The sequence below is a fragment of the Hippocampus comes genome, unplaced genomic scaffold, assembly GCF_001891065.2.
Source record: "Hippocampus comes isolate QL1 unplaced genomic scaffold, H_comes_QL1_v1.1 scaffold333, whole genome shotgun sequence".
NCBI lineage: Eukaryota > Metazoa > Chordata > Actinopteri > Syngnathiformes > Syngnathidae > Hippocampus > Hippocampus comes.
The window spans coordinates 67,632-90,690 of NW_017805386.1; the positions used below are offsets into that span (position 1 = coordinate 67,632).

The 23,059-nt window shown below is 49.8% G+C and overlaps 4 protein-coding genes and 1 long non-coding RNA gene across 10 annotated transcripts in view; 3 read left to right on the forward strand and 2 right to left on the reverse strand.

The window, feature by feature from the left end:
- Positions 1–2,226, forward strand: part of dipk1b (divergent protein kinase domain 1B) — a 4,651-nt gene extending 2,425 nt beyond the window's left edge. Inside the window, exons 3-6 of one of the 2 annotated variants that reach the window (XM_019873029.1) lie at positions 146–259; positions 494–601; positions 796–972; positions 1,261–2,226. In XM_019873029.1, the coding sequence (XP_019728588.1) occupies positions 146–259; positions 494–601; positions 796–972; positions 1,261–2,073 (1,212 nt within the window). In that variant the 3' untranslated portion in view covers positions 2,074–2,226. The remainder of the gene's footprint in view (positions 1–145; positions 260–493; positions 602–795; positions 973–1,260) is intronic. The other variant, XM_019873028.1, reaches the window with a different exon arrangement.
- Positions 2,227–3,466: 1,240 nt separating this feature from the next.
- On the reverse strand, positions 3,467–4,984 carry mrps2 (mitochondrial ribosomal protein S2). Its single transcript, XM_019873031.1, has 4 exons — positions 4,864–4,984; positions 4,570–4,659; positions 4,222–4,342; positions 3,467–4,109 (listed from the first exon to the last, which is right to left on the reverse strand). The coding sequence occupies exons 1-4, from the start codon at positions 4,886–4,888 to the stop codon at positions 3,563–3,565; spliced, it is 783 nt and encodes a 260-aa protein (XP_019728590.1). The 5' UTR covers positions 4,889–4,984; the 3' UTR covers positions 3,467–3,562.
- A 374-nt stretch (positions 4,985–5,358) lies between these two features.
- LOC109517708 (uncharacterized) lies at positions 5,359–5,962 on the forward strand. Its single transcript, XR_002168598.1, has 2 exons — positions 5,359–5,518; positions 5,553–5,962. It is a non-coding gene; the product is annotated as an uncharacterized LOC109517708 (long non-coding RNA).
- Positions 5,595–13,897, reverse strand: ppp1r26 (protein phosphatase 1, regulatory subunit 26). 2 transcript variants are annotated; one of them, XM_019873015.1, is made up of 5 exons: positions 13,461–13,897; positions 8,999–11,817; positions 7,003–7,105; positions 6,024–6,076; positions 5,595–5,952 (listed from the first exon to the last, which is right to left on the reverse strand). In XM_019873015.1, the coding sequence occupies exons 1-5, from the start codon at positions 13,662–13,664 to the stop codon at positions 5,934–5,936; spliced, it is 3,198 nt and encodes a 1,065-aa protein (XP_019728574.1). In that variant the 5' UTR covers positions 13,665–13,897; the 3' UTR covers positions 5,595–5,933. The 2 variants fall into 2 exon arrangements, with proteins under 2 accessions (XP_019728574.1, XP_019728575.1); XM_019873016.1 differs by lacking the exon at positions 6,024–6,076.
- A 1,815-nt stretch (positions 13,898–15,712) lies between these two features.
- The window catches only part of ttll11 (tubulin tyrosine ligase-like family, member 11), an 8,802-nt gene continuing 1,455 nt past the window's right edge, over positions 15,713–23,059 (forward strand). Inside the window, exons 1-10 of one of the 4 annotated variants that reach the window (XM_019873017.1) lie at positions 15,713–16,599; positions 17,856–17,955; positions 18,045–18,178; positions 18,382–18,675; positions 19,418–19,702; positions 20,488–20,583; positions 20,648–20,763; positions 21,106–21,348; positions 21,513–21,619; positions 22,910–23,059. In XM_019873017.1, the coding sequence (XP_019728576.1) occupies positions 16,195–16,599; positions 17,856–17,955; positions 18,045–18,178; positions 18,382–18,675; positions 19,418–19,702; positions 20,488–20,583; positions 20,648–20,763; positions 21,106–21,348; positions 21,513–21,619; positions 22,910–23,059 (1,930 nt within the window). In that variant the 5' untranslated portion in view covers positions 15,713–16,194. Of the gene's footprint in view, positions 16,600–17,855; positions 17,956–18,044; positions 18,179–18,381; positions 18,676–19,417; positions 19,703–20,487; positions 20,584–20,647; positions 20,774–21,105; positions 21,349–21,512; positions 21,929–22,909 lie in introns of those variants that run through there. The other 3 variants (XR_002168596.1, XM_019873018.1, XM_019873019.1) reach the window with 3 other exon arrangements.

The window sequence follows — 23,059 nt, forward strand, 5'->3', positions numbered from 1 at the left end:
CCCGCCTCTGGGTTGAAGTGAACTGGGAGTTGCCCCCCCCCCACCTCCCTCCCTTATGCGGAAAAGCCGAGATGGATGAAGGCGCGTCAAACGGACGCTGCGCACTTTGAGTCAAAGTCAATCCGTGTGCCGTCCCTCCTTCAAGGTGAAGTACCTGCTCTTGGCGTGGTTGGGCGTCCTGGTGGCCAGCTGGGTGCTCTACGTGCAGTACGCTTCCTACTCGGAGCTGTGCCGCGGACACGTCTGTCAGGCCGTCATCGTAAGTCCACGACCGGCTTCGGTTCCTTCTATTGATTTGCGCGTAGCCGCCCGGCATGTCGACGTGAGCGTCACGTCGCGCAACCGGAAAGCCTTCGGAAGGCAGGACCGTCACGTTTCAACTCCCGCAAAGGCTTTCAAAATAGGGACCGAATTTTTCCACCGGAGAGCAGAAACGCGCTCTTCTTCACCCGCTGTCCGTTTCCTGTGGCCGTCTTCCTGTTTCCTGCGTCAGTGCGACCACTACAGCAGAGGCGTCATCTCCGGGTCTTCCTGCAAGGCTCTGTGCGAGCACAAAACGCTGACGCTGCGCCACTGCTTGTCCACCTCCTCACAACATCAGGTAGCGGGGCCGCCGTCCTCGGAGACATCTCGTCATTTCTCCCGCCCGCGGTGTGCTGAAGTAGAAGGACAGAAAAAAAAAAAAAAAAAAAAATGCAAATGCCCTGGTTTGATTTTCACAGTAGTTATGACAACCCCCCCCCCCCACAGTACAGCGACCTGTCTACTTTGTTACTTCCCATCACCGCCCTGCAGGTGTACGCCGGCCATTGGAAGGAGAGGCCGGTGGTGATCAAGTGCGGCATCGAGGACGGCGCAAAGGCCGACGGCGCTCCGGATTCGGCCAACCGTCGGAGGAGGGGCCCGTTCGAAAAACCCACGCGCGGAACCTCCGTGGACGAGTTTAAGGAGATGTTGCACGGCTTCCTCAAGGTGGGGCTTGGGATCGGTGTCGGTCTCGCCCCCGTTACGGCTCCGATGTGACATCCCGAGGCGGGAGAACAGCCGGATGAGCTCGCATCGGTCCGTCTCGCTGTTCTTCCGGCTTTGGCGCGACCGTCACAGCCGTAGCGGGCTGGGCTGGGCAAGGTGGGAGGGAGGAGAGTGCGCGGCAACTCCGAAGCGAACCTCGTCCTGAACCCTTTGACTATGAAGCCTCTTAAGGCGAAGCTAACTTGAAATCTCTTCCCGACCCGACGGCCCACCTCCCCCCCGCTGCAGGACAACCTCGGGGAGCAGCCGTCGTTGAGCGCCCTGGTGGACAGAATCATTTCGCTGGCCGACATCAACCAGGACGGCAAACTGTCTCTGGCCGAGGCCAAGTCCATCTGGGCCCTCCTGCGCGTCAACGAGTTCCTCTTGATGGTGGCCCTCCAGGAGAAGGAGCACACCCCCAAACTGCTGGGCTTCTGCGGCGACCTGTACGTGACGGAGCCGCTGGGGCACACCTCCCTCTACAGGCTGGAGGTGCCGCCCTACCTGCGGGCTCTGGTGCCGGGCGCCCTGGTGTCGGGCCTGAACCGCTGGCTGGCGCCGGCCTGGCCCCGGCGGGCGCGCATCACCATCGGCCTGCTGGAATTCGTGGAGGAGGTCTTCCACGGGCCCTACGGCAGCTTCCTGATCTGCGACGCCAGCCCGCGCCACGTGGGCTACAACGCCAAGTACGACTGCAAGATGGCCGACCTGCGCGCCGTGGCCTCCGAGGCGGCGGTGCGGGCCCACCTGAAGGGCCGGCGCTGCGAGACCAACGCCGACTGCACGTACGGCCGCGACTGCACGGCCACCTGCGACCGACTGGCCAAGCGTTGCAACGCCGACGTGGTGCGGCCCAACCTGGCCAAGGTGTGCGCCCTGCTCCAGGACTTCCTGCTCCACGGGGCGCCGGCCGAGCTGCGGGGCGACTTGGAGCGCCAGCTGCGCACCTGCGTCACGCTGAGCGGGCTGGCCAGCCAGATGGAGGTGCACCATTCGCTGGTGCTCAACAACCTCAAGACCCTTCTGTGGAAGAAAATCTCCAACACGCAGTACTCCTGAAGGACGCACGGAACCCATCTTTGACTCGGGGCCGGATTGACTCAAGCTCTACGCTTTATTCCCCAACGTTGAACGGCTCCACCGTAAACCGAAATGATTTGAGCAGTGAACGGAGTTGTACACGATGAAGCTGTGATTAAAAATTGGACTGCACGCCTTTTCCACATTGCGGTGTTTATTTGAAGTCCTCCGAGGCCGACGCGCGGTTCCCGTGTGTTTTCATGGGAACCGTCGCGGTATCGGAGGGGCTGCTGTCACGGTCTCCATTTCAAGGAATGTATCCCGGTTCATTGAGACGAGATCGGACGTTGATCCACGGACGCGACAAGAGTCACTTCTTGAGAGGCAGACGACAACTCTCCCCAAACACTGTTCCTATTTTAACTTGAAATTGATGCTGCTACTTTTGGACGAGCCGCCCCGACAGGCTCGGGCGAGCAAGCATATTCAACATATTATTATTCAAATAAACATGGTGAGACGTCTCTCGGGAAGTTCCAAGACAGTTACGGGCGATACAAATGTGCTTCTGAGACATTTGAAGCGCTCTGTATCGACGTCAACTCACCTGTTACTCTGCTTCCGCTGAGATGTATTTGACAACGCCAACCCGTCAAAAGCGTTGCAACTACGGCAAACCCAGGGTGACCGCAAACTTTACGGTTGTCGCTTTTTTTACAATACGACGTTTAGAACACCTAATAAATATCGTTGAAAAAGCCAGCATGATACAGTTCAGTAGGCTTTACAAAATACGGGCCTCAGTCATTCAGTGGGGATGCTCAGAACTGGCTTTGAGATGCGGCACCTCTCCGTCTCCCTGTAGTGGATTAGAGACGCCACTATCTTGTACGGAAAGTCGATTGGGCCAACATTAACATAAAGGCGATTTAACGTCAATACGTTGCATGCCATAATTTGAAACCTAATGTCACAATTAAGTGAAAGAATATCAAGAGTACATTCTGAAAACGCCGTTAAAATCAATGCACATGAACTGCACTAAATTAAAATGACATGTCCTTTTTTACAATTAAAGTGTCTTTCAAAAATGTTCACAAACTTGAATAGGAAATATAAAAATATAGGCTACCATTAAAAAAACGAATGTAATTTATATTAAAGTTGAAAAAAATTGAAATGTAAAAAACAAAAACTCAACTCAATGAAAACACGATGATTGATGAGCATAAATGCCATTATAACATCTTTTTTGAATGAAAATGTCATTTGCTCAAGATTTGCTTCACTGTATACGCAAATACAAATGGAGCCACCTTAGTCATTAAATCTAAAATACTGAATAAAAGCCCCATTGTGATATTTTTCCATTTTTGAAATTCATTTTTAACACTCCCTGATATATGAGCAACGCAAACCAGACAGCAGTTAGCCAATGTATTTACTATTTCATGGGAAGTAATTCAGAAAGAGAAAATAAAATAAAAGATGAGTGTCTTATATTGAGCCCTAAATAAATGACGGGAGGTCACGGGCCGGGCGAACCGGGTGCCGTCAGGCCGTAGAGCAGCTCCGCCTGCTTCCTCTTGTCCTTACCGCGCCGGATGGCCATCTTGAAGAGGCGGCAGAAGAGCTCCACGGCGACCGGCGTGTCGTCGTTGCCGGGCACCGGGTAGGTGACCAGGCTGGGGTTGCAGTTGGAGTCCACCACGCCCACCGTGGGAATGTTCATCTTGGCGGCGTCGCGCAGGCCCACGTGCGTGCGGAACACATTGGTGAGCGTGCTCAGGAAGATGAGCAGGTCAGGCAGGCGCACGCCGGCGCCGTACTGCACGTGGGCGTTGGTGAGCAGGCCGCCCTGCCAATAGCGTGTGTGGGCATACTCGCCACAGTCGCGCGCCGCGCTCTCCACCAGGTGGGCGAATTGGCGTCGGCGGCTGACGAAGAGGATCACGCCGCCGCGGTACGCCACGTGCGCCGTGAAGTTGAGGGCCAGGCGCAGGTGCTCCGCCGTCTGGTCCAAGTCCAGGATGTCCTGGTCCAAACGGCAGCCGTACAGGTAAGGGACCATCAGCCTGAAATGCACAACGTATGCTCGTCACCAGATGTAGGTCTGCGGTTTTTATTTCGAGATCATAAAAATCTCATCTTTCTTTCAAATTACCACTCACATGACTGAACGCTCACCTGTGCCGACATCCTTTTTTGTGGCCGAGGTGAACGCGGGCATCAAACAAGTCTTTCACCGTGAAAAGCTCAGAGACACGGAAGTAGTCTGCTTTCTCCAAGGGAAGCTTCATAATCTCTTCTGCAATCATGACAACAATATCAATAACTTTAATGGAGTACGCGAACATAAGAGTAAGAAAACAATCGACGACATACGGTATACTTGGGGAAAAAAACATTAAACCTGCCAGTGATGCCACTCCTGCAGCACTTTCGCTGTCCTCAAACCAAACTTTCACAGGGCTAATGGTTTTCTATTTTATTTTACAAATCAACACAGTACGTGGTATTATTACGTTGGCTTACCGGAAACACGGTCGCTTTGCGGTTGTTGCGTTTTGATGGACGCTGCAGTGGAATAATTGCAATTACGATGATGTAGAAGCCTCCATAGCCCTGAAATAAAACACGTTAGCAAATGTGTGGGTTTTTTTTTAATGCAAAAAAAAAAATGTAAGCATGATCGCGTTATGACACGAGTGACGTAGCGAGCCAATACACGGACTTCTTGTCGCCTCACGTCAGAGCAACCATAGTGCGTTAGAAAAAATAGTGACACTGTATATATACACACATATATATACTCAAGAAATACTTTACCTCTCGTTAGTGTACGAATAGTCATGCTTGCTTGAAGCGCGGAAGGTCAGCGCACTGCGCATGCGTCCTTTTGCCGTCTTCTTCGATGACAAACTTGCTCCGGTTGGCTCACTGCTACCACCCGCAGCTTATTTCTTTTTGTGTTTTTGAACGCCTTCACCTCGTGTTTTTTTAAGCGTTCTATTCCCTCGTCGTTGCTAAATGCAGTAATTGCTTACTTTTGTACGAAGTGTAATAAACTTCGTGTAAAACAGTAAACATGATGGTATGTCATCTCATAGCGTCCAGGGGGAATCACATTAAGACAAATGCAGAATGTTCGGTGATTTAGATTTTTGGAATTAAAAAAAAAAAAGGGTGTCCACAAACCCTGTACACAATTAGAAGTTATACTTCAATAATTTATTCCTATTCATTTGCATTCGTAATACACTTGTTAAATGGAATGAACACTGTGACATGAATGTAATTAGCCAATATATGACAAGGATCCACCGTAAGAGCATTTTGTTCCAAACCCATTTTTACAATCACAAATGATTTGGGTTCAATAAATGGCAGCCTAACAGATGCTAGTTGGCACATGGTCGGGGTAACGTGACACATGTGGCGGGAAAGGTAAGCCCCCACTTCCTGGCTATAATAACGGAGGTATGTTATATTCGAGGGGTGGCGTTTACTGATCAGAGGGCACCCGGGCAACACTCAAAAACGATGCGGTGCGCTTTGCATCACAGCTGCAAAGGAAATATTTATTTATATATTTGGTGATTTTGTGTGAGAGTCATTTTGGGTGAAAATTTGGGTCAAGAAACAAGCATTGGTTCTGTCCTATAAGAGCAACAGATGGATTGTCAACAAGAGATAAGCCAAACCATCCAAAGGCAACACACAACAAGGCAGCAACGGGGATGGAAGGGTCACGTTCCAAACGGAAGAAAGAGGAACACCAAGACAGAAAATTCTCATCCCCCACGGACCAACGGCGACAAATGTGCAACCGCGACGTTCATTTGGAAATGAAACCAACCTTAATCATCACATCAATGTGTTCAACGGGTAAAGAGCGCTCAGGTTTCGGTGAGCTTCCTGTAAAAAAGAGGAGACCATTTGGACCAATAGGTCATGGCAAGCAAACACACGCACACATCCGACTGTACCTGTGTGTCGGAACAAACTGCAGCCTTCTTTTCACGTTTAGCAACTTGGTGGTCTGCAAATAGATGAGTTTTTGAAAGAAAGACTTCATGTGGTACACCTGGACATGCTAATGCAAGTCTGTGTCCTTATAAAGACAATCAAATGCTTTTTTTGCTTAAGAAGCGAATGAATCTTGTGCTACGGCTTTGTACGGAATACAGCGGCATTAATGTTGTTGCTGTTTGATTATCAAGTGGTCGGTGTGCACTTTCTGAAAATATTTTGTCTTTTATTTTTCAATATTTTAATCGTTTGAAGTGTATTTATCTTCCTATTTTTATTCATGTAATTTGCATCGACACTTATTGTGCCAATTTTTTAAAAATGTATTTCACCCCCACTTGTGATCTTAATTGATATCTAATTTTGAATGCATATTTTCATTTACTTTGATTCGTCCATTTTTATTGCTATTTCTTGTTTTTGTACATCGTGATCCTGATTTATTTTTAAATGTAATCAAATTCAAATTTTTTATCTATGTTTATCTTGTTGCGTTTTATATAAATTGTAATCATAATATTTGTGATTTTTATTTTTAATTTCACTTGATTACGGACCGAAACGTGTTCAATCTGCTTTTGATGATTTGACGACTAGACTCGACAGTCAAACGATGCGCGAAAAGGTCGTTTTCCTATTCCAATGTCATTTTTGCAGCACATCAGCAAACCTCGTGAGACTTCATCTTTGGGGTCCGAAACACAAAGTGTTTGTCAGGGCATCGCGCGGACACAAAGAGAGAGGAAAAGAACCCCGTGAGTCGCTTTTGCTTTTTTGGGTGGAGGGTTTCTTTTCTTTCTTTTTTTGGTCACCGCAGAAGCGGGAAAAGTGCGCTGAATGCTAACCACGGAGCAGGAGGTGGAAGTCGAGCTGCAACATCGGAAAAGCTCTCGGCGCTTGGTATAAAAGAAGACGACGACGTCAAAGTCAGTCTACCTCTTTTCGGTATCTCCTCTGGAACATGCTGCTGCGCTCTTCCGTGGAAAGCGCGATGCACGGCTGAACGACGATGCCGGGGTCGATGGCGCACGACAGGGACCTGCATGGGCGAGCCACAGCGCATCAAACTCGCCCGCCCCCTCCCACCCAAAAACCATCCCAATATTGCGCGTGGATGGAAACGAAAACCAACATGTTGCTGGGGTTGCGCTCTCTTTATTACACAGAGAAAAGACACAGCAAAACAAAAAGGAGATTGAAAATAGGAGAAGAGTTCATACAAAATCTTTACAGGACTGGCAATGCACAGCATGTTCAGTATTCTTTTTAAGAAACAAAAATAAATAGCCTTTTGTTTTTTGTTTTTCTTTCCCACCGGGGACCAAAGGCAGAAAGAGAAAATGGTATCGGAGCGGACCGCGACAAGTCGATGCAAGGACAGCCAGCGTGTTGAAAAACGTAAAGTCAAAACCTGCCACACACACACACAAAGCGGCTAAAGAAAGCAAAACACGGATCCAGACGAGCGCGAGAATCTTTGCGGGCGGCCGCAAAGAAGCCGACGTTTGTAATAAACGCACTGGCGGTCGTGTGAGCGGAACGGACGGTAGATTCGTCGCGTCTTGGAAGAAGCCATTCTAACCAACGGTTGAAAAAAATGCAACTAAATTGGTCGATCGTATGGAATCGACGCTTGATTCATCATGTCTGAGTGGCATTCAAACTGAATGGCTTGGGACAAGAAAGGCGACATCAACGAATGCGCTTCGCTGAAAAAAAGCGACATTTGGAATGAACGTGTCAGAAACGTGCAGAAATCGGCCGTCTGCGCCGATCTCGATTCATCGCGTCTTGGCGCGACAAACAAAATAGCTGAGGAGGAGGATTGGAGCGGGATTTGACACAAAATGACATGATGTTCCACCAACAGAAAATCTGAATGGTGCCGCTTCTGCACTGTACAAAAGTCTTGGGCCAAAACAGGGGGTGCGCTCCGTTTTGTAAAACCTACCAGAAAATGGAACGCCACTGAAAGACCACCTGAACGCTGACAGAAAAGTTCACAAAGCGTTTGGGGATAGGCTTGAAATTGTGATCATCTTCACAATGGATAGAAAGAGTGGATTTCCAAGTCACTTGAAAAAAAGTTTTTTAAATAAATGAAATGGGACATTTTCAAGTGACCCACCGCTTTTGAACAGCGGTGTGTATTTTTTCGCTATTTGTTGGTTGTGAACGTCACACGCGGCTCCATCAAAGGACGTGACCTCATAACGTCTTCAGTTTAAAAAAATGGTATCAATAAATAAATACATCATTTTAAAAAAAAATGGCGCAGACAAAGCAAAACCGGGCTGGCCTCACTGTTTTGGTTTGATTTTAACGTTTTTCATCGAAGCATTGATTTGTAATGGAAAATTGCGTTAGCGGCGGGAGAGGTTCATGATAGCCTCCAGCACGTTCCAACTTACAGAAAAATTCTGGCGACGACGGCGCCGCGGCAACCAAGAAGCGGCCAGAGTTTGAACCGGATGGCTTGAACCATTTGGACCTGGGGATTGGAAATTCATTCCGACGACATTTTCATGGGAACACGTCGCTTCATGACAGAGCTTGTGGTGACCCAAGACTTTTGTACCATACTCTGAGCATACAAAACCGCCCCCCTCACCTCCCCGCCAATTGAAAACGAGTCACTTGTGAAAGGAGTTGTGGCATCGGCTTCTTGTAAAGCTGTCCGGCGATGACAATAACACGGTAACATTTCAAATTGAACACAACACTGTCACTGGATTGGCGTGGTTTTCGTTTCAAGACTCCCCGGCGCCTATTTTTCGCACGGCAAAAAGCGGCCGTATTGCTTTTGGCAAATCTCATGGCACAGAACGACACGCGCTCGGCGTCGTCGGGCATCGCCAAGAGTGAGTCCCGGGCGATTTCTGAGAAATAAGGAACACGGATGACGCCGCCGCTCGGCTAAAGGGATACTTACAAAGTGCTCTGCTTCTTCTCTGGACTCTCACCCTCTGACTGGTCTATAAACTCCTCCTCAGCTCCTTCGAGTCCGGCGTCTCTGGCGGCTCTGCCCTCGTCTGCCCTGGCCTTTCCCTCATCGCTCTGCCTGCTCTGCACCTGGACGTGGTTGGTCCGCCCCGACTCCAGTTCGACAAACACGCTCTTGTCCCGCGGCACGTGCACCGTGCTGGCGGCGCCCGGATGCCGCCCGGCGGAAAGCGCGACGGAGAAGGGGTTGAAAGCGGGGCTCATCGCGGGGGGTTTCGCCGCGGACCACGAGCGTCTCGCAGAAGACCAGAGGGAGGCCGGCGTGGGACGTTTGAGTTCGCCGGCCTTGCCTTGACACGAAGACGCCGCTGACGGAGAAGCGCTCATTTTGGACGAGCTGATATGAAACTGCGTTCGGCCGAAACTTTTTGGGTCGACGATGGGAAGGCCGAAACTTTGGCGCCACTTGATGGACTGATCCACGGCCGGGACCTTTTCGGTTAGTCCGTCGTCGGCCCCGGCGGGCGTCGGAGGCTTTTGCTCGGCTCGAGCCGAGCGCGCCGAGCTCCCGGGGCCGGGGGAGCGATGCGGAGCGAGCGCCGAGCCGTCGGGCGTCGCGGCCGCAGGTCTGGCGCTTTGTCTCGGAATCTCAGCCAGCTGATCTTCCCACTCGAGGTCACGTCGCACGGGGGCGGTGCCGTTGCTGGGCGCCTCCGCCTCCCCGATCGTGACCTTCTCGGCCTTCTCGGCCAGGAACTTCCGGATCTCCTGCTCGATGCTGTCGTCGCTATCTACCGAGCTGCTCTCTTCTTTGATCTGCTGAGCAATTGCGGGCGGGAGGCCTCGGACCGCATTGGCCCCACAGTTCGCCCGTCTCTTCTCGATGGGCGCGTTTGGCGCAGCCGTCTTTTCGGCTGGTCCCCGCGCGTCTTTGGAGCGGCTCTTCCTTTTGTAGGCCTTTTTGGAAACGGTCAGCTCGGCCGCGGCACCAAGGTGTGCCTTTTTGGCGCACGGTCGCGACCGTTCCGCTTCCGGCACCGGGCGCTTTCTGGAATCGCGCTGCGACCTGGTCATCTTCTTCGACTTCTTCTTTGTCTTGAGGAGGGCTTTGATGGCAGTGTCGAGATCCTCGTCGCTGTCCAGTGAGCTGCTCTTGTCTCCGCTTTGCTCCGTTTTGTCCCGCGATCTCGGCGAGGCCACCGGCGGGCTTTTTGCCTTGGGAGGTTTGGAAGACGGATCGAGCGCGGACGTGCGGGAGCTCGTATTGTCTTTGTGTTTCCGCCTCTTTGTGAAGGACAACCTGGGGGTTTTGCCCCGACTTGCTTCTCGCGCCGTCATCGTCGATGGTTCTCCGGGTGAACGTTTGAGCATTTGCGCCTTCTGCTCGAGAAATTTCATAATTTCTTGCTCGATCCCATCTTCGCTGTCGACTGAGCCGCAGGCATCGCTGTCCCGCTCCGGAGTCGTGGATCGTTGCGCGAGTCCGGCGGGGGCGCAGACGCTCGGCCCGACGTCCAGATGGGACATGAAGGCTCCGGGCATGACCGTTTTGGAGATGTCCAGTATTGCTTCGGCGCACATCAGCTCGGCGGTGGTATTGGCTTTGGGGAGGGCCGGCGGAGGCTGCTCAGCAAAGCTTTCGACTCGTAAGGAGGGCAAACCGTTGCCTTGGCTTCTCTGCTCGATGCTGAGCGAGTCGGCCAAGTGAGTCGGAGACGGCGGTTGGACCAATTTGGCGCCTTTCTGCGCCCGTTTCTGTTTCTTTTGGGGTTGGTGTCCTTTAGCATCGTCAAGGCCGGAACTTCCGGAGGCGCAGGACCCTGACTTGTCTTGTGGTTTGGGGGCACACTTCTCTCGGAGTTGCTCCAGCTGATAGCTGCGAATGGCCTCCTCGATGCCGTCGTCGCTCGAGGAGTGCGATTCTTCCACAGAAGCGAGCGGTTTGAAAAGGTCCCCCCTCGTCTGCTGCTCAATCCTCTCCAGCTGGTACTTCTGGATGGCCTCCTCAATGCCGTCGTCGCTGCTGCTGCTGGAGTCGTTGCGAACGTCCTCCCCTTTGATCTTGCGTACCAGGCCGCTTGGCTTTACGGTGTTCGTCGACTGATCTCGCAGCATAACGCGCCCCAACTCGGAGTTCCTGAGAGCGGCCTCGTGGAGCGAGGCCTTGTGTTTAATGTACTTTTTCACGGGTACCGTTGCCGGTGTCGCTCGGATGACGCTTTTGGGAAAGCGGCTTCTCACGATGGAAAAGGCCTGGCTTTCGGACTTTATTTCAGGAACGGTTTGCCTGGACGACCGAACGAAAAGTTCTGCCTCGCGCTTGTGGCCGTCTTTCTCCTTCAGGTATTGGAGGATGGCCTCCTCGATTCCTTTGTCCACAGAGTCATCGCTATCGCTGCTCTGGTCGCGGTCCTTCAAAAGAACACCGGCCGGACGCTTTTTGGTTTTGGACTTGGCTGTCACGAGGGGGCCCGCCGCTGTCTTACAAGCCTGGGGAGGCCCGTCCTGTCTCTGAAGCGCATTCGTCACCACCTCTTCGCTCATATCGAGTGAGGACTGACTGCTCCTCAGGCTCTCTATGATCATCTGGACCTTATTTGAGATAGAAGAACCCCGAGCGGACAACTCGGCATCCGAGTCATTGAAGCAGACGGGAATGCTATAGCCCCCGGGCGGTCCGCATGCTCTCCACTCTGTGCGAGGCGCTGCGACAGTGGGCGCGTTCATCAAGTACATTCTACTCAAGGGAGGTGAGCTTGTGGACCATTGGGAGTGCAGCTGCCTCCTTCTGGTGTCACATTGTTCAATCTGAGGGGAAAACAAAGTTGAAACAGCAATTGAGACAAAATGCTCGGTCTTGCGAAAAAGAAAATATTTCAGCCGTTATATAGTTTTGTTTTGCATTTTGTTCCCGTGCGGTACCCAAGGTCAACTGAAACCTGGATTGAAACCAAGGTACAAACCAAACCGTTGCACACATCCAAAAACACTAGACGGTCCTTGCCGGCATCTTTCCTGTTGATTCACTCTCAACTTCATTTGTAGTACACACAAAATAAATAAATAAAAGACATCAGCAAATGGATGTCATAACATGGTTCGTGCACTTGACAACTTTGACATGAACAGCGATATTTGTGCATTGTCAATGCAACATATTTCAACAACGAATGAAAACGTGTTTAACTACATCAAGAATGGAGACGGTTGTTCTAACTGTTTTAAATCGCAGTTAAATCTTTGAATTTCTTTCATTTGTTTGTATGGTCCTTCTACATTACATACTACCGTAAACTGTTGGCGATATCATATTGGAAGTGACACTGTGATATTCCCATTTCTCAATCTAATTTGAGCAGTGTCTGACAAAATAATATGTTGTCATCTTAATAAAAGTATTCATTATGAATGGAAGGTTGAACTATCGTTTTGGGAGCTGCGCTGCGTAGTGAGTTAGAATATTCTGGAATTTGACTGAAATAAGGAAATAGTGGGGCACCTGCCACCATCAGAATATTCATCTGGTCGACAAAAAAATAAATCGTATAGACCTGAACTTAACACAATAGTAAAACATAAGTTAAAGCAGAGCTCAATCCTCCTCCATTACATGACTCAAACGATTGGCAGTGGATGCTAATATGGAAGTCGGCGAGTTTCATCCAGCCCGCACCCAGCCGGAGGCGGCCGGTGTTGAACCACCGCGGCCAGGCTATCCGAAGCGCATTCACGGCGTCAGAAAGACACGACACCACGACATTGAAACTCTCACTTCATCCTCGGTGATCTTTAAATCGCAACGACGCCAAACAGGGGGAAATCGGGCCCGAGTTTGAGGCATATTCATGACCGGCTTCACCCCCGCAGAGGCGGCCGGAAACCAACTGCACCAAGCGGCTGTGACTCGCCCAGAAGCCCCCGCGAGTTGACGTGCAAAGGTGAAGAAAAACCCATCCGAAAACTTGCCAACTTTGCTTCACATTTGAGGGAAAGTAAACGCGTTTGTGTTCGGCGGTTCGGGCACTTCATGTCCACCACCCCGGACGTTTTGCCACGGAGCAACGCTCGCTCTCCTCGTCGTACTCTAGCGGCGTCGGGGGCTCGGCTCCTCGGCGTGCTGGAGCTACGAGACGCCGAAGCGATACCATCTTTCTCGGCGCGGACCGCGGTTGTCAGCCAGCGACGACACGCGTGGTCAAACATAGATAAAATACAAATGATTCGGCTTTTCGGTGGGTTCCGCGTGTCCGGCGACGAAGGTGGTGCTGGTGGTGGTGGTGGGGGAAGGAAGACGGCGAGGAGAAAGGCGGGAGCGGGGCCTCCCGGCTGCCGCAGCCCCGGCATTTTCTCCGGCTAAGGAAGCCTTTGTACTGATACCCCGTGCCTCAGTTACCACGCCGCGCATGGAGAACTTTAGAAAAAAAACACACCAAGGCCGAGTGAAAACTCACCGTTTGAGAATGTAGCAAATGCAAAGGTTGGGCATCTGAACCCTCCGGTGCTGAACAGCTCGGGTGGTGATGTTTCAAGTAGCCGTCTAACGAACTCGAGCACCGGGCGTGCGGCTCTCTCGACGTCGCGTCCTCCTCCTCCGACTGGCGGGCCGGCGGGCGGGCTGCTGCGTGGCTACAGCCGAAAGGACCCCTATCAAACATGGCTACAATTTTCTTCCACCACCAACACCCTACGGTAGATGTTTGGCTGCTATTTAATAAGTGAAGAACTCGATTTAAAGCACTTCGTGAACAATGCACATCGTGGTTTTGTTTTGTCTTTTTAGATAGAATTCAACTTTGGACGTAAATTGGAAAAGTTTTATCTTCAGGCAGTTGAACTTGATTCCAATATGGGAGCACCCTTTAGTAAATACATTATTTTAAATCCAGACAATTGACAAAATACACCCACGGACCACGACATTAGGTAGGCGAAGCAAAAAAAAAAAAAAAAAAAAAGTGAATGTAACAACAAAAATATAAAATAGAAACATGTTGCATTAATACCTCACTACATTGTACAGGTGTACATAAAAGTACCTATTTAATTTCCCCGAATAACGATTCTACCTATCTAACTACCCTTAGTGTCAACAGTGTCAAATAAATAAGTGTCCTCCCACAAATGACATAAATATGCAAAAAGAGGAAACCCGCATTAACCGTCAAATACATGCCAAAAGTGAGTATTTCAGTGTTTTCCTTGTATTATATTTATACGACACGTGTTTTTAATTAATCTTATGTTGCAACCCATCTACATGAGGAAAACAGTCTCTTTGAAGTTCTACCGGATGACATTATTTTCAAAAGCCCAACACAATAATAAATAATACCGTGCCGGTTATTTCCTGTCGTGTAGCGCACTATGCTAGTACTATAATACACAGTATGCAGTACATTTTGAATTTCATCAACTAAAAGCGACCAGTGATGAAAAGTCAAAGCGTAAGCTATAAGTGCACGACCTAATGCAGACTGTCAAAACAAATCAACAAGGTTTCAGCTGGCCATTCACTCTGAATGGTAATGCTAAACACAGTTCTAACACCAAAAAAGCAAAGTGCTTCCGGCATGTGTAATGTGAATGAATGTGAAATTAGCAGTGGCTCTAGCTACGAACCCTGAAGAACACCAAAGTTGAGGCTGTTGCAGTCTACTTACTATTTTAGCTCAGAGAATTGCATAACTGTTACCGTTCATACTGATGTTACACGTTCTTGTTTCATTGTCCTCTTGCCCCTGAATCACAAATGCAAAAAAAGTCAAGCAAATAATACTCCAGGTTACAGGTGTCAAACTCGAGGCCTGGGGGCCAGATCCTGCCTGCCTCATCATTGTGAGGCCCGATACAACTAATAATTGCGCCAAATTCCATGATTCTTTCTAAAATCTGTCCTAAAATTTGAAATTGTTGTACTTTATACAATTACGTTGAGATATTGCAAGCATTTTTTGGTACTTGGTACTTGAAAAAAAGCAAAGTTGTTCACCTGGATTGAAGCATTCACTGACTTGACTTCTGTTGGCATCTTATACTATTTGTGCGCAGCATAACAACTAAATGCAGCTTCACCATGTTTACTTTGAAATCTGGGCTGCACACATTTCTAGTCGTCCTCAGACAAGAAATTGTCAACCGACAGGATAGAGCTGATCTCAGTTTAAGATGTAAACGTCTGGGGAATTACGTCATCCTAAAATGTATGTATTTGTATACAGTATTAGTATGACGGTATTAGTCTGCGATTGGCTGGCAACCAGTTCAGGGTGTCCTCCGCCTACTGCCCCGAAGACACCTGGGATAGGCTCCAGCACGCCCCGCGACCCTTGTGAGGATAAGCGGATCAGAAAAAGGGAGGATGGATAGTATTATGAGTACAGTACATGTGGAACAAAATGCTTTGGTTGGCATTGAAATTCGCTGAAAGGGTGGATTCCGACTCAAAGATGTGGCATCCCATGTATTGCTTTCAAATACTGTCGGAAATACTTACTATTACTGTACTTCAGAGTACCATCTGGAATCTGGAATTTTTTTGAGCGCAACACAACTCCATCAAAAGGTCGCATAAACAATTCCGAAGATAGCAATAATAATAATAATTGAACCATGATTAGAGCTCTGTGACAGCATGACGCGAGGGAGAGAAAACGTCCGCAGCCAGACCACGGGAGTCGTGACGGTATTAACGAGGATCCCTGAATGCAACATTGCTCCTCGCTCGCACGCAGATGGAGCTTGGACTGGGAGCGGCTGCTCGGCGACCAGCTGCCCGGCGACTGCTCGTCAGTATGGCTCGCGGTGTGGGCCGCAGCCGGGGAGTGTGGGCCTTCACCGACGGATTTAACTTCTCGGTACCCGGCCAGGTTAACGCCATCTGACCCCAGCTCGCCCGGCTAGCGAACAGCAGGGCTCGCGTATGGAACTTTATCCATTTGATTGTTAGCATTAGCAAGCGTCGCTACCAATCCCGGAGATGTCTCGGTGTTCGGCACTTAGCTGACCCCCCCTCCCTAACCCCTTCAATCCCCTCACTTCCCTCCCGCCGCACCAAAAAAAAAAAAAGAAATTATTTACAGCCGCTCCGCAGCAGCCAGCAATGCGGGAGACGTTACAGTCCGCCGGTGTCGGATTACTGGACGTGTTGGTGGAACGACTGCACCCGGCCGGGCAGCGTCGAGCATCATGAGCGATTGCTATGGCGGCACGGTGCAGCTGCCTGATGTTGAGGGCGGGGAAGACGACGAGTGTTTGGTGCCCCTCTCCCCGGTGTTGCTCGACGCTTCCGGTGTGCCCATCATCCCGGTTCCCGCCCTAGAATGCCGCACATCGGGCACGGCGGGGGTCGAAGTCGGGGAGAATCTCAACAAACAAACGGCAGAAGAGCACCAGCGGGTCCTCCCCCAAGGCACCGCTTTCGTGGTGGGAGGCAAGTGGGAGGCAAACGGGAACTACTCGACTGGCATCCACGCGCCTGAAGATGGAGACAAACTCGGCAAGAAGAGGAGGCCGGTGACGGTGGACACGTCCAAAGCCAAAACCTCCCTCGAGGGACTCAAGATCAGCATCAGACAGCTCAAGTGGAAAGAGGTTTGGAAGTTCGTACAATGAAACGTGGAACTGCAATGTCATTTGAGAAAAAAAAGTGAACAGTCAGATTCTGAGAGGAAAAACTTACATTTTTTTCAAGCAAAAACAGTCATATGAGAATGAAGCGCTTCCGCTCCCAGCTGAAAGGTTTTAGTCTCTAAACTTGACAAACTCCAAGACCACATTGTCACCCATTTGGAGAAATGTTCGCTCTCTGTTGAACGGACATTGCGTGGCAGAATATCGCAAGTGTTTGGAAGGAATTTGCCTACTCTACCCGTCTAACAGTCTTCCGACGGAGATTTGTTGTAGTGTATTTGGAGACTAAAGCAGGGGCTCCAGCTGTGAGCCTTGTTGGACAACACCGGTTGAAAAGCAACCCCTTTCCAAAAAATGGCATCAAACTGTTTCTGTCATGAAGGAGGCGTCGACAACATGCAGATGACTTGCAACCCGATTGCGACTGGTTGTTATTTATTTCACGAAGCGGCTATTTGAGTCTGTCAGTTTTCGTCCTCCATTTGTGGCCATTGTAATGGTGGCCCCGCCATGAACTCACGGCGTGAAACGGTTGACGGCCCTCTTTGTCCGCACGGTAAACGATTCCGCGCCCACTTGCACAATTGTCCAGTTATCATCTGATTTGGGGGGGGCGCATATGGCACTCTCTCTCACCCAGTGGAAATGATTAGCTGTAAACTGGTCTAATCCGATCGTCTGTAAATCCTCTTTCAGGCAAGAGAGAACGAGCCAAATTGTTGGCATGACGACAGCAGAAACGAAGAGTGGCAATGTCGCTGATAATCATCCTGGGGGTAGTTTGGGAAAGCGTTTTGCAGAAAAAAAAACAGTGAGGCTGTAGCCGTGAGAGAATATATTTTCAATTGTATTTTTACAGTGTCGAGGTAATTTCATCGAGGAAAAAAAAAAAGAAAAGAATTTTTGCGCTGAGTGAAAAGGGCACTTGCGATTTTTCCACCGCTGTTTCCGTGTGGCGGCAGCCCTCCCGCCTCCACACGCTCGCATGCCGACTCACTAATGGGATGCGCTTCTCCAAGTCCATCTGGGATCATCCTCGTGCTGAAGTCCACGTGGCCCGTGCCAAGATGGACCACGGCGCACCTGCATTTTGTGTCTCCTCTAGAGTCGTGTCTGGCACCGAAAAAAGAGAGATTTTGAGCACAAGCTAGCGCACGAATCCCGCCGCGAGTACGTTTGGTGTCGGATTCCCTTTGAAATAACATTTGCACCTGCAGATTCCCGCAGGAAGACGAGCGGCGTGTGACATCTACTGGCACGGCGTCTCCTTCCACGACAATGAGAACATCACGTCAGGCCAGGTGAACAAGTTCCCAGGTACTGGACGGCCCCGCTTGACTTTGATGCTTTGAACCGCGCCCCCGCAATGATGCGTCGGTCCCTCCCGTCCCTCGCCCGCTCGACAGGAATGCTGGAAATGTCGCGGAAGATCAACCTGAGCCGAGCGGTGCGCATCATGCAGGAGCTGTTCCCCGCGGAGTACGACTTCTACCCGCGGTCGTGGATCCTGCCCGATGAGTACCAGCAGTTCTCCGCGCAGGTGGGCGCAAAGAGACACTCTTGAAAAATGGCTCGGTTTGCTCGCCGGCAATCGCACAACGTAGGTTGAAAGTGAGAAGAAGTTCGGAGACTTAAAAAAAAAAAAAAAGGTCACCCCGGCAGCCCGTCGATTCCATCAAAATGAAGATGGAAGTATACGTCGACTCCCTCATGGTAGCAGCTTTTCTTTTTGGCGGTTCTCAGCTTCGAGCGGTGAAGGAGCGCGACGCCACGCTCTCCCCAACGTTTATCGTCAAGCCCGACGGCGGCTCTCAGGGCGAAGGCATCTACCTCATCCGCGAGCCCGGCGAGCTGAGGCCGGCGGTGGCGGGCGCGCAGGCCCGGCAGGCCGTGGTGCAGGAATACATCCGCAAGCCGCTACTGGTGGACAAGCTCAAGTTCGACATCCGCCTCTACGTGCTGCTCAAGTCGCTGGAGCCGCTGGAGGTTTACATCGCCAAGGAGGGCCTGACGCGCTTCTGCACCGAACCCTACCAGGTGCCGCCGCGTCCTTCTTATCGTTTGTCGCTCGTCGTTCGTCTTCATGGCGGCGACCGAGGCGAAGCTACGTGCGTTGACAACTTGAGGATCGAGAGCCTTTCTTCCACTCGGGGGGTCGCCGTACTCTTCAAGAGTATAGCTGTCGGGCGTTCATTTGCCTTTCCGAGTCGATTGAACGCAGCTCTGGTCAGATTAAAACCTACGCCTATTAAAGCCAGACTTTTTTTTTTTCGCATTCAATCCCTTCTTGTCATATGACACCTTTTCCCGGAAAGAAAAATTGGTGTTGTGAGGTTAAGCCTTTTCTTGGGAAAAAAAAAGAGATTAAAATTAGACTGTTTTTGAAAAAAAAAAACAAATGATTTCTTTTGGATTATTTTCATTTCTATGTCTCGAAAAGAAGATTGTGTTTCTCACAGCACTTTTGTGAAGGAATTTGACTCGCAAGAACCGTTCTCCTCAAATGAAGCCTGGGCAGCGTACTTTGAGCGTGCACACGGTCAGAAGCCCGCGTTCCACGAATGACGGCAGAATTCAGTCGTTGAATATTTGATTTGGAATCACCGAAAAAGCGCGTTAAACCTTGACAGAAATAAGAGATTGTCAGGAAATCACGGCGGCTCTGTTCCAAATTGCCGAAGCGGTCGCCAAGTGAGCCTCATTCTACCCAGAGGGTTGATCTTTTTGCCGCCCCGCCCCTTTTCACGAGGCCTCGCCTTGCCTTGCTTTTGTGCATCAGGAGCCGAGCCAGAAGAACCTGGGCCACGTCTTCATGCACCTGACCAACTACTCGCTCAACGTGCACAGCGGCAACTTCGTGCACTCGGAAAGCCAGAGCACGGGCAGCAAGCGCACGCTGTCCAGCGTGCTGCGGCGGCTGGCCGCCAAGGGCGTGGACGTCAAGAGGGTTTGGTCGGACATCATCGCCCTGGTCATCAAGACCGTTGTGGCCGTGGTGCCTCAACTCAAAGTTTACTACCAGGCCGACATCCCGCCCGGCAAGCCCGGCCCCTCCTGCTTCCAGGTGAGCCGGTCGCCTCCTTTCCCGGCCGCACAAACGCAAACCGAAACGCAACGACTCCTTGACTTCTTCTTTTTTGACAGTATTACTTTTTGGGGAGGAAAATACAGACGCGTTTTCTCATCAACATGTGAAACGACAACTGGCAAAACCCGATTTAAAGAAGGTTGTCATTCTCAACAGACGTTTTCATTTGACATTTCACAACATTTAGTTCGTATTAAAGTCTAGTTTTATTCTTGTCAGAAAAATTCAAATAACACAACCTGTTTTAATCATAATAATAATCCATTTATTTATAAGCGCCTTTCAAGACACCCAAGGACACTTTACAATCAGGGCGTTTTCTCCATACATTTGCATCTAAAGTTTTTATTTATTTTTTTCTAATAAAAACATGAATCTTCACCTAAAACCAAACTGAAATGATTTAATTGTTGTAAATTCACGTAAAAATAAAACTTCAAAAACATTTTCCCCCTTCAATTTTGTTTGCTACGGCTCAAAAATCCCCCCCCCCCCAAAAAAAGATGCAACTTAATTCTAACAAATATTTCACAATAAAAATCAATCTTTTCAATTCCAGCAAGATGTCAAAGCACCAGTAGGTGACAGTGTTGTTCCACGCAAAAACCCCCCCCAAAGCATTTTTTTCCCCTTTCTTCATTTCCTTCTCAGGTGTTTCCAAAAGGCGAGCGGTTTGACTTGACTTTCGGTTGATGGTAAAGTTGATGTTCCCCGAAACCTTGCCCGTCAAGAACGCTTTCGGGACGCGCCTTTGTTGTCAGATCTTAGGTTTTGATGTCCTCCTGATGAAGAACCTGAAGCCCGTCCTCCTCGAGGTCAACGCCAACCCCAGCATGCGCATCGAGCACGAGCGGGAGGTATGGAAGGCGCACCTCTCTTTTCCTCCCGAGCTCTTCCCGACATCCCGCGTTCGTGCGGCAGGTGGCGCCGGGAGTGTTCGAATGCGTTCCCAGTCCGGTGGACGAGGAGGTGAAAGTGGGCGTGATCAGGGACACGCTACGCCTGGTGGACCCCGCCGCTCTCAAAAGAGCCGCATCGTATGTACCGGCCATCGACTTTCCTTCTCTTCTTTAGTCTCTTGAAATCAACCCCGGGGAAAAAAAATTGAACAAGAAAATGTATTTCAGCCTTGATACATGGGGAGCTTTCAAAAAGGACGCGTCCCGGTTTTGAATGAAAGAAATGGCCGAACCAAAACGTCAAAAAATGAAAATTTTGCTTGAAAAATCTACTTCTTAAAACCAACTTTTTGGAAGCCGCTATTTGAGGAAATCTGGTCAGTCGACAGGTTCCGCACGATGTTTTAGCGGATGATTGAACTTGCATGCCTCACGGCGATTTAAAGAGCATATCTGCATTTTCGGGCGCGCTCTGCAAAGTTGCCAGCGGAGGTCGTCGGGCGGCGAGGAGGAGGCGGCGGCGGCGGCGGCGGCGGGCCGCGGCCAGGTCAGGAAGCATCCGGATGGCATGCCCTCGCCGTGCCTGAAGCAGGTGTACCCCAAATACAGCCGGCAGTTCAACTACCTTCGATTGGTGGAGCGCATCGCCGCCCTCTTCGTCCGCTTCCTCGGCGTCAAAGGCAACATGCGCCTCGGACCCACCGCCTTCAGAACCTTCATCAGGTGCGCAAAGCTCCCGTTTTTTGGGAAAAGAAACACGGTTTTCTTGTCATTTTTGTTTTTTCTTTGGGGAAAGAAACGACAGCTTCCACGTATGTATATATGCGCGTATATAATGACAAACAAAACAATTGCAGATTTTTCAAACACTCGCTGATTGTGTGCAGGAACTGCAAGCTGAGCAGCAGCAACTTGACCATGGCGTCCGTTGACATCCTCTACATTGACATCACGCGGCGCTGGTCCGGAGCCTTGCCCGACTGTCGGGAAGCAGGTAAGGAGAAGGACGCGGCTCGCCCGCGCCAAATTGGACGCCACGCTCGGCTCAAAACGAGTTTTTGCAGAATCGAAAAGACGCTCTGTGTGTTCAGAGAGCGTCTTTTCATTTCGGCCCGCAGATGATCTCGTTTTGTGCGGTTCGTCATCGTGCTTTCGCTCAGGCTGCGCCTCCTCGTCTCCCTTGCAAAAAAAAAAATGATGAAATGATCACCTCACTTTTGTCGTCGCCTTGACTTCTTCTACTTGATGCGTTGAGTGCAAAGTCAGAGGATTGGTTTTGTTGTTGTTTTTTTTCTCTGTCAAAGAGACAGGCAGCAGGAGAGAACATTTAGTGGAAAAAGTCAAATAGAGAATGCAATCAAAACAATGTCATTTTCTTTCATGAAAATAAAAGTACTTTTCTGATAGTCACAACAAAAAAAAGAGAAAACCAAGGTTTATTTTTGTGTTTAAAAAAAAAAAAAATCATGAAAAAGCTACCGGTATATGTTTTGTTTGGTCTTAAAAAAGATGTCAAAAAGTTTGAGAAAAGGTGCTTTCTTCAGAGAGTGTGGATAGATAGAATGAAGTCGATCAACTCTTTTGTGGAGAACACTCAGTCATTTTGCGGCAAATACATGACTTTTTTTCCCCACGCACACTCTTTCAAGAATGAAGTTGTTCTTTTTCATGGACAAGTGAAATTCTTCCTTTGTAGAATTCCTCAATCATTTTTGTCATTGAATCACCATTTTGATTCAAGTGGTACGACTCCTTAAAAAAAGTCAGACTTTTTCAAGACAAGTTTTGGATCATTTGTCACTTCTCGTTGAAATTCACTGTCAAAGTGAAACCAAGAGTTGAACATTTTATTTTTAATCACCATCCACAGGCTCATGGAAATTAGCACCGATATTGCTGTTCTTGTGACCTTTGAAACAACTCGTACTTGACACACACACACACACACACACACACGATTGAATCACCATTTTGATTCAAGTGGTACGACTCCTTAAAAAAAGTCAGACTTTTTCAAGACAAGTTTTGGATCATTTGTCACTTCTCGTTGAAATTCACTGTCAAAGTGAAACCAAGAGTTGAACATTTTATTTTTAATCACCATCCACAGGCTCATGGAAATTAGCACCGATATTGCTGTTCTTGTGACCTTTGAAACAACTCGTACTTGACACACACACACACACACACACACACACGCGCACGGCAGCAGCAACAGCACATCCAAAGAGAGCATGCGACAATGCTCACGGGCATCCCGTACTCTACGCGCTGTGTTTTCCAGGCATGGGCCTCCAGGCCTTTGTGGAGGCCTTCTTGTACCTGGCGGCGCGCAGGTTCAAATCACAGACACCCCGGGAGCAGGCGGCGTCCCTCCTGGATCTGTGCGAGGCCCAGCTGGAGTCGCCGACGCCGGGCCCCGAGGAGCGCCGCT

What these genes read in the sequence shown, in the direction of transcription:
- mrps2 (XM_019873031.1), bottom strand. Translation starts at nt 4,888, where the DNA reads ATGACTATTCGTACACTAACGAGAG. An exon ending in GCAAAGCGACCGTGTTTCCG is followed by an intron (nt 4,343 to 4,569) that starts GTAAGCCAACGT and finishes TCATGATTGCAG; the next exon opens with AAGAGATTATGAAGCTTCCC. An exon ending in AAAAAAGGATGTCGGCACAG is followed by an intron (nt 4,110 to 4,221) that starts GTGAGCGTTCAG and finishes TGTGCATTTCAG; the next exon opens with GCTGATGGTCCCTTACCTGT.
- ppp1r26 (XM_019873015.1), bottom strand. Translation starts at nt 13,664, where the DNA reads ATGTTTGATAGGGGTCCTTTCGGCTGTAGCCACGCAGCAGCCCGCCCG. An exon ending in GAGAAGAAGCAGAGCACTTT is followed by an intron (nt 7,106 to 8,998) that starts GTAAGTATCCCT and finishes TCGCCCATGCAG; the next exon opens with GTCCCTGTCGTGCGCCATCG. An exon ending in AGAGGAGATACCGAAAAGAG is followed by an intron (nt 6,077 to 7,002) that starts GTAGACTGACTT and finishes ATCTATTTGCAG; the next exon opens with ACCACCAAGTTGCTAAACGT.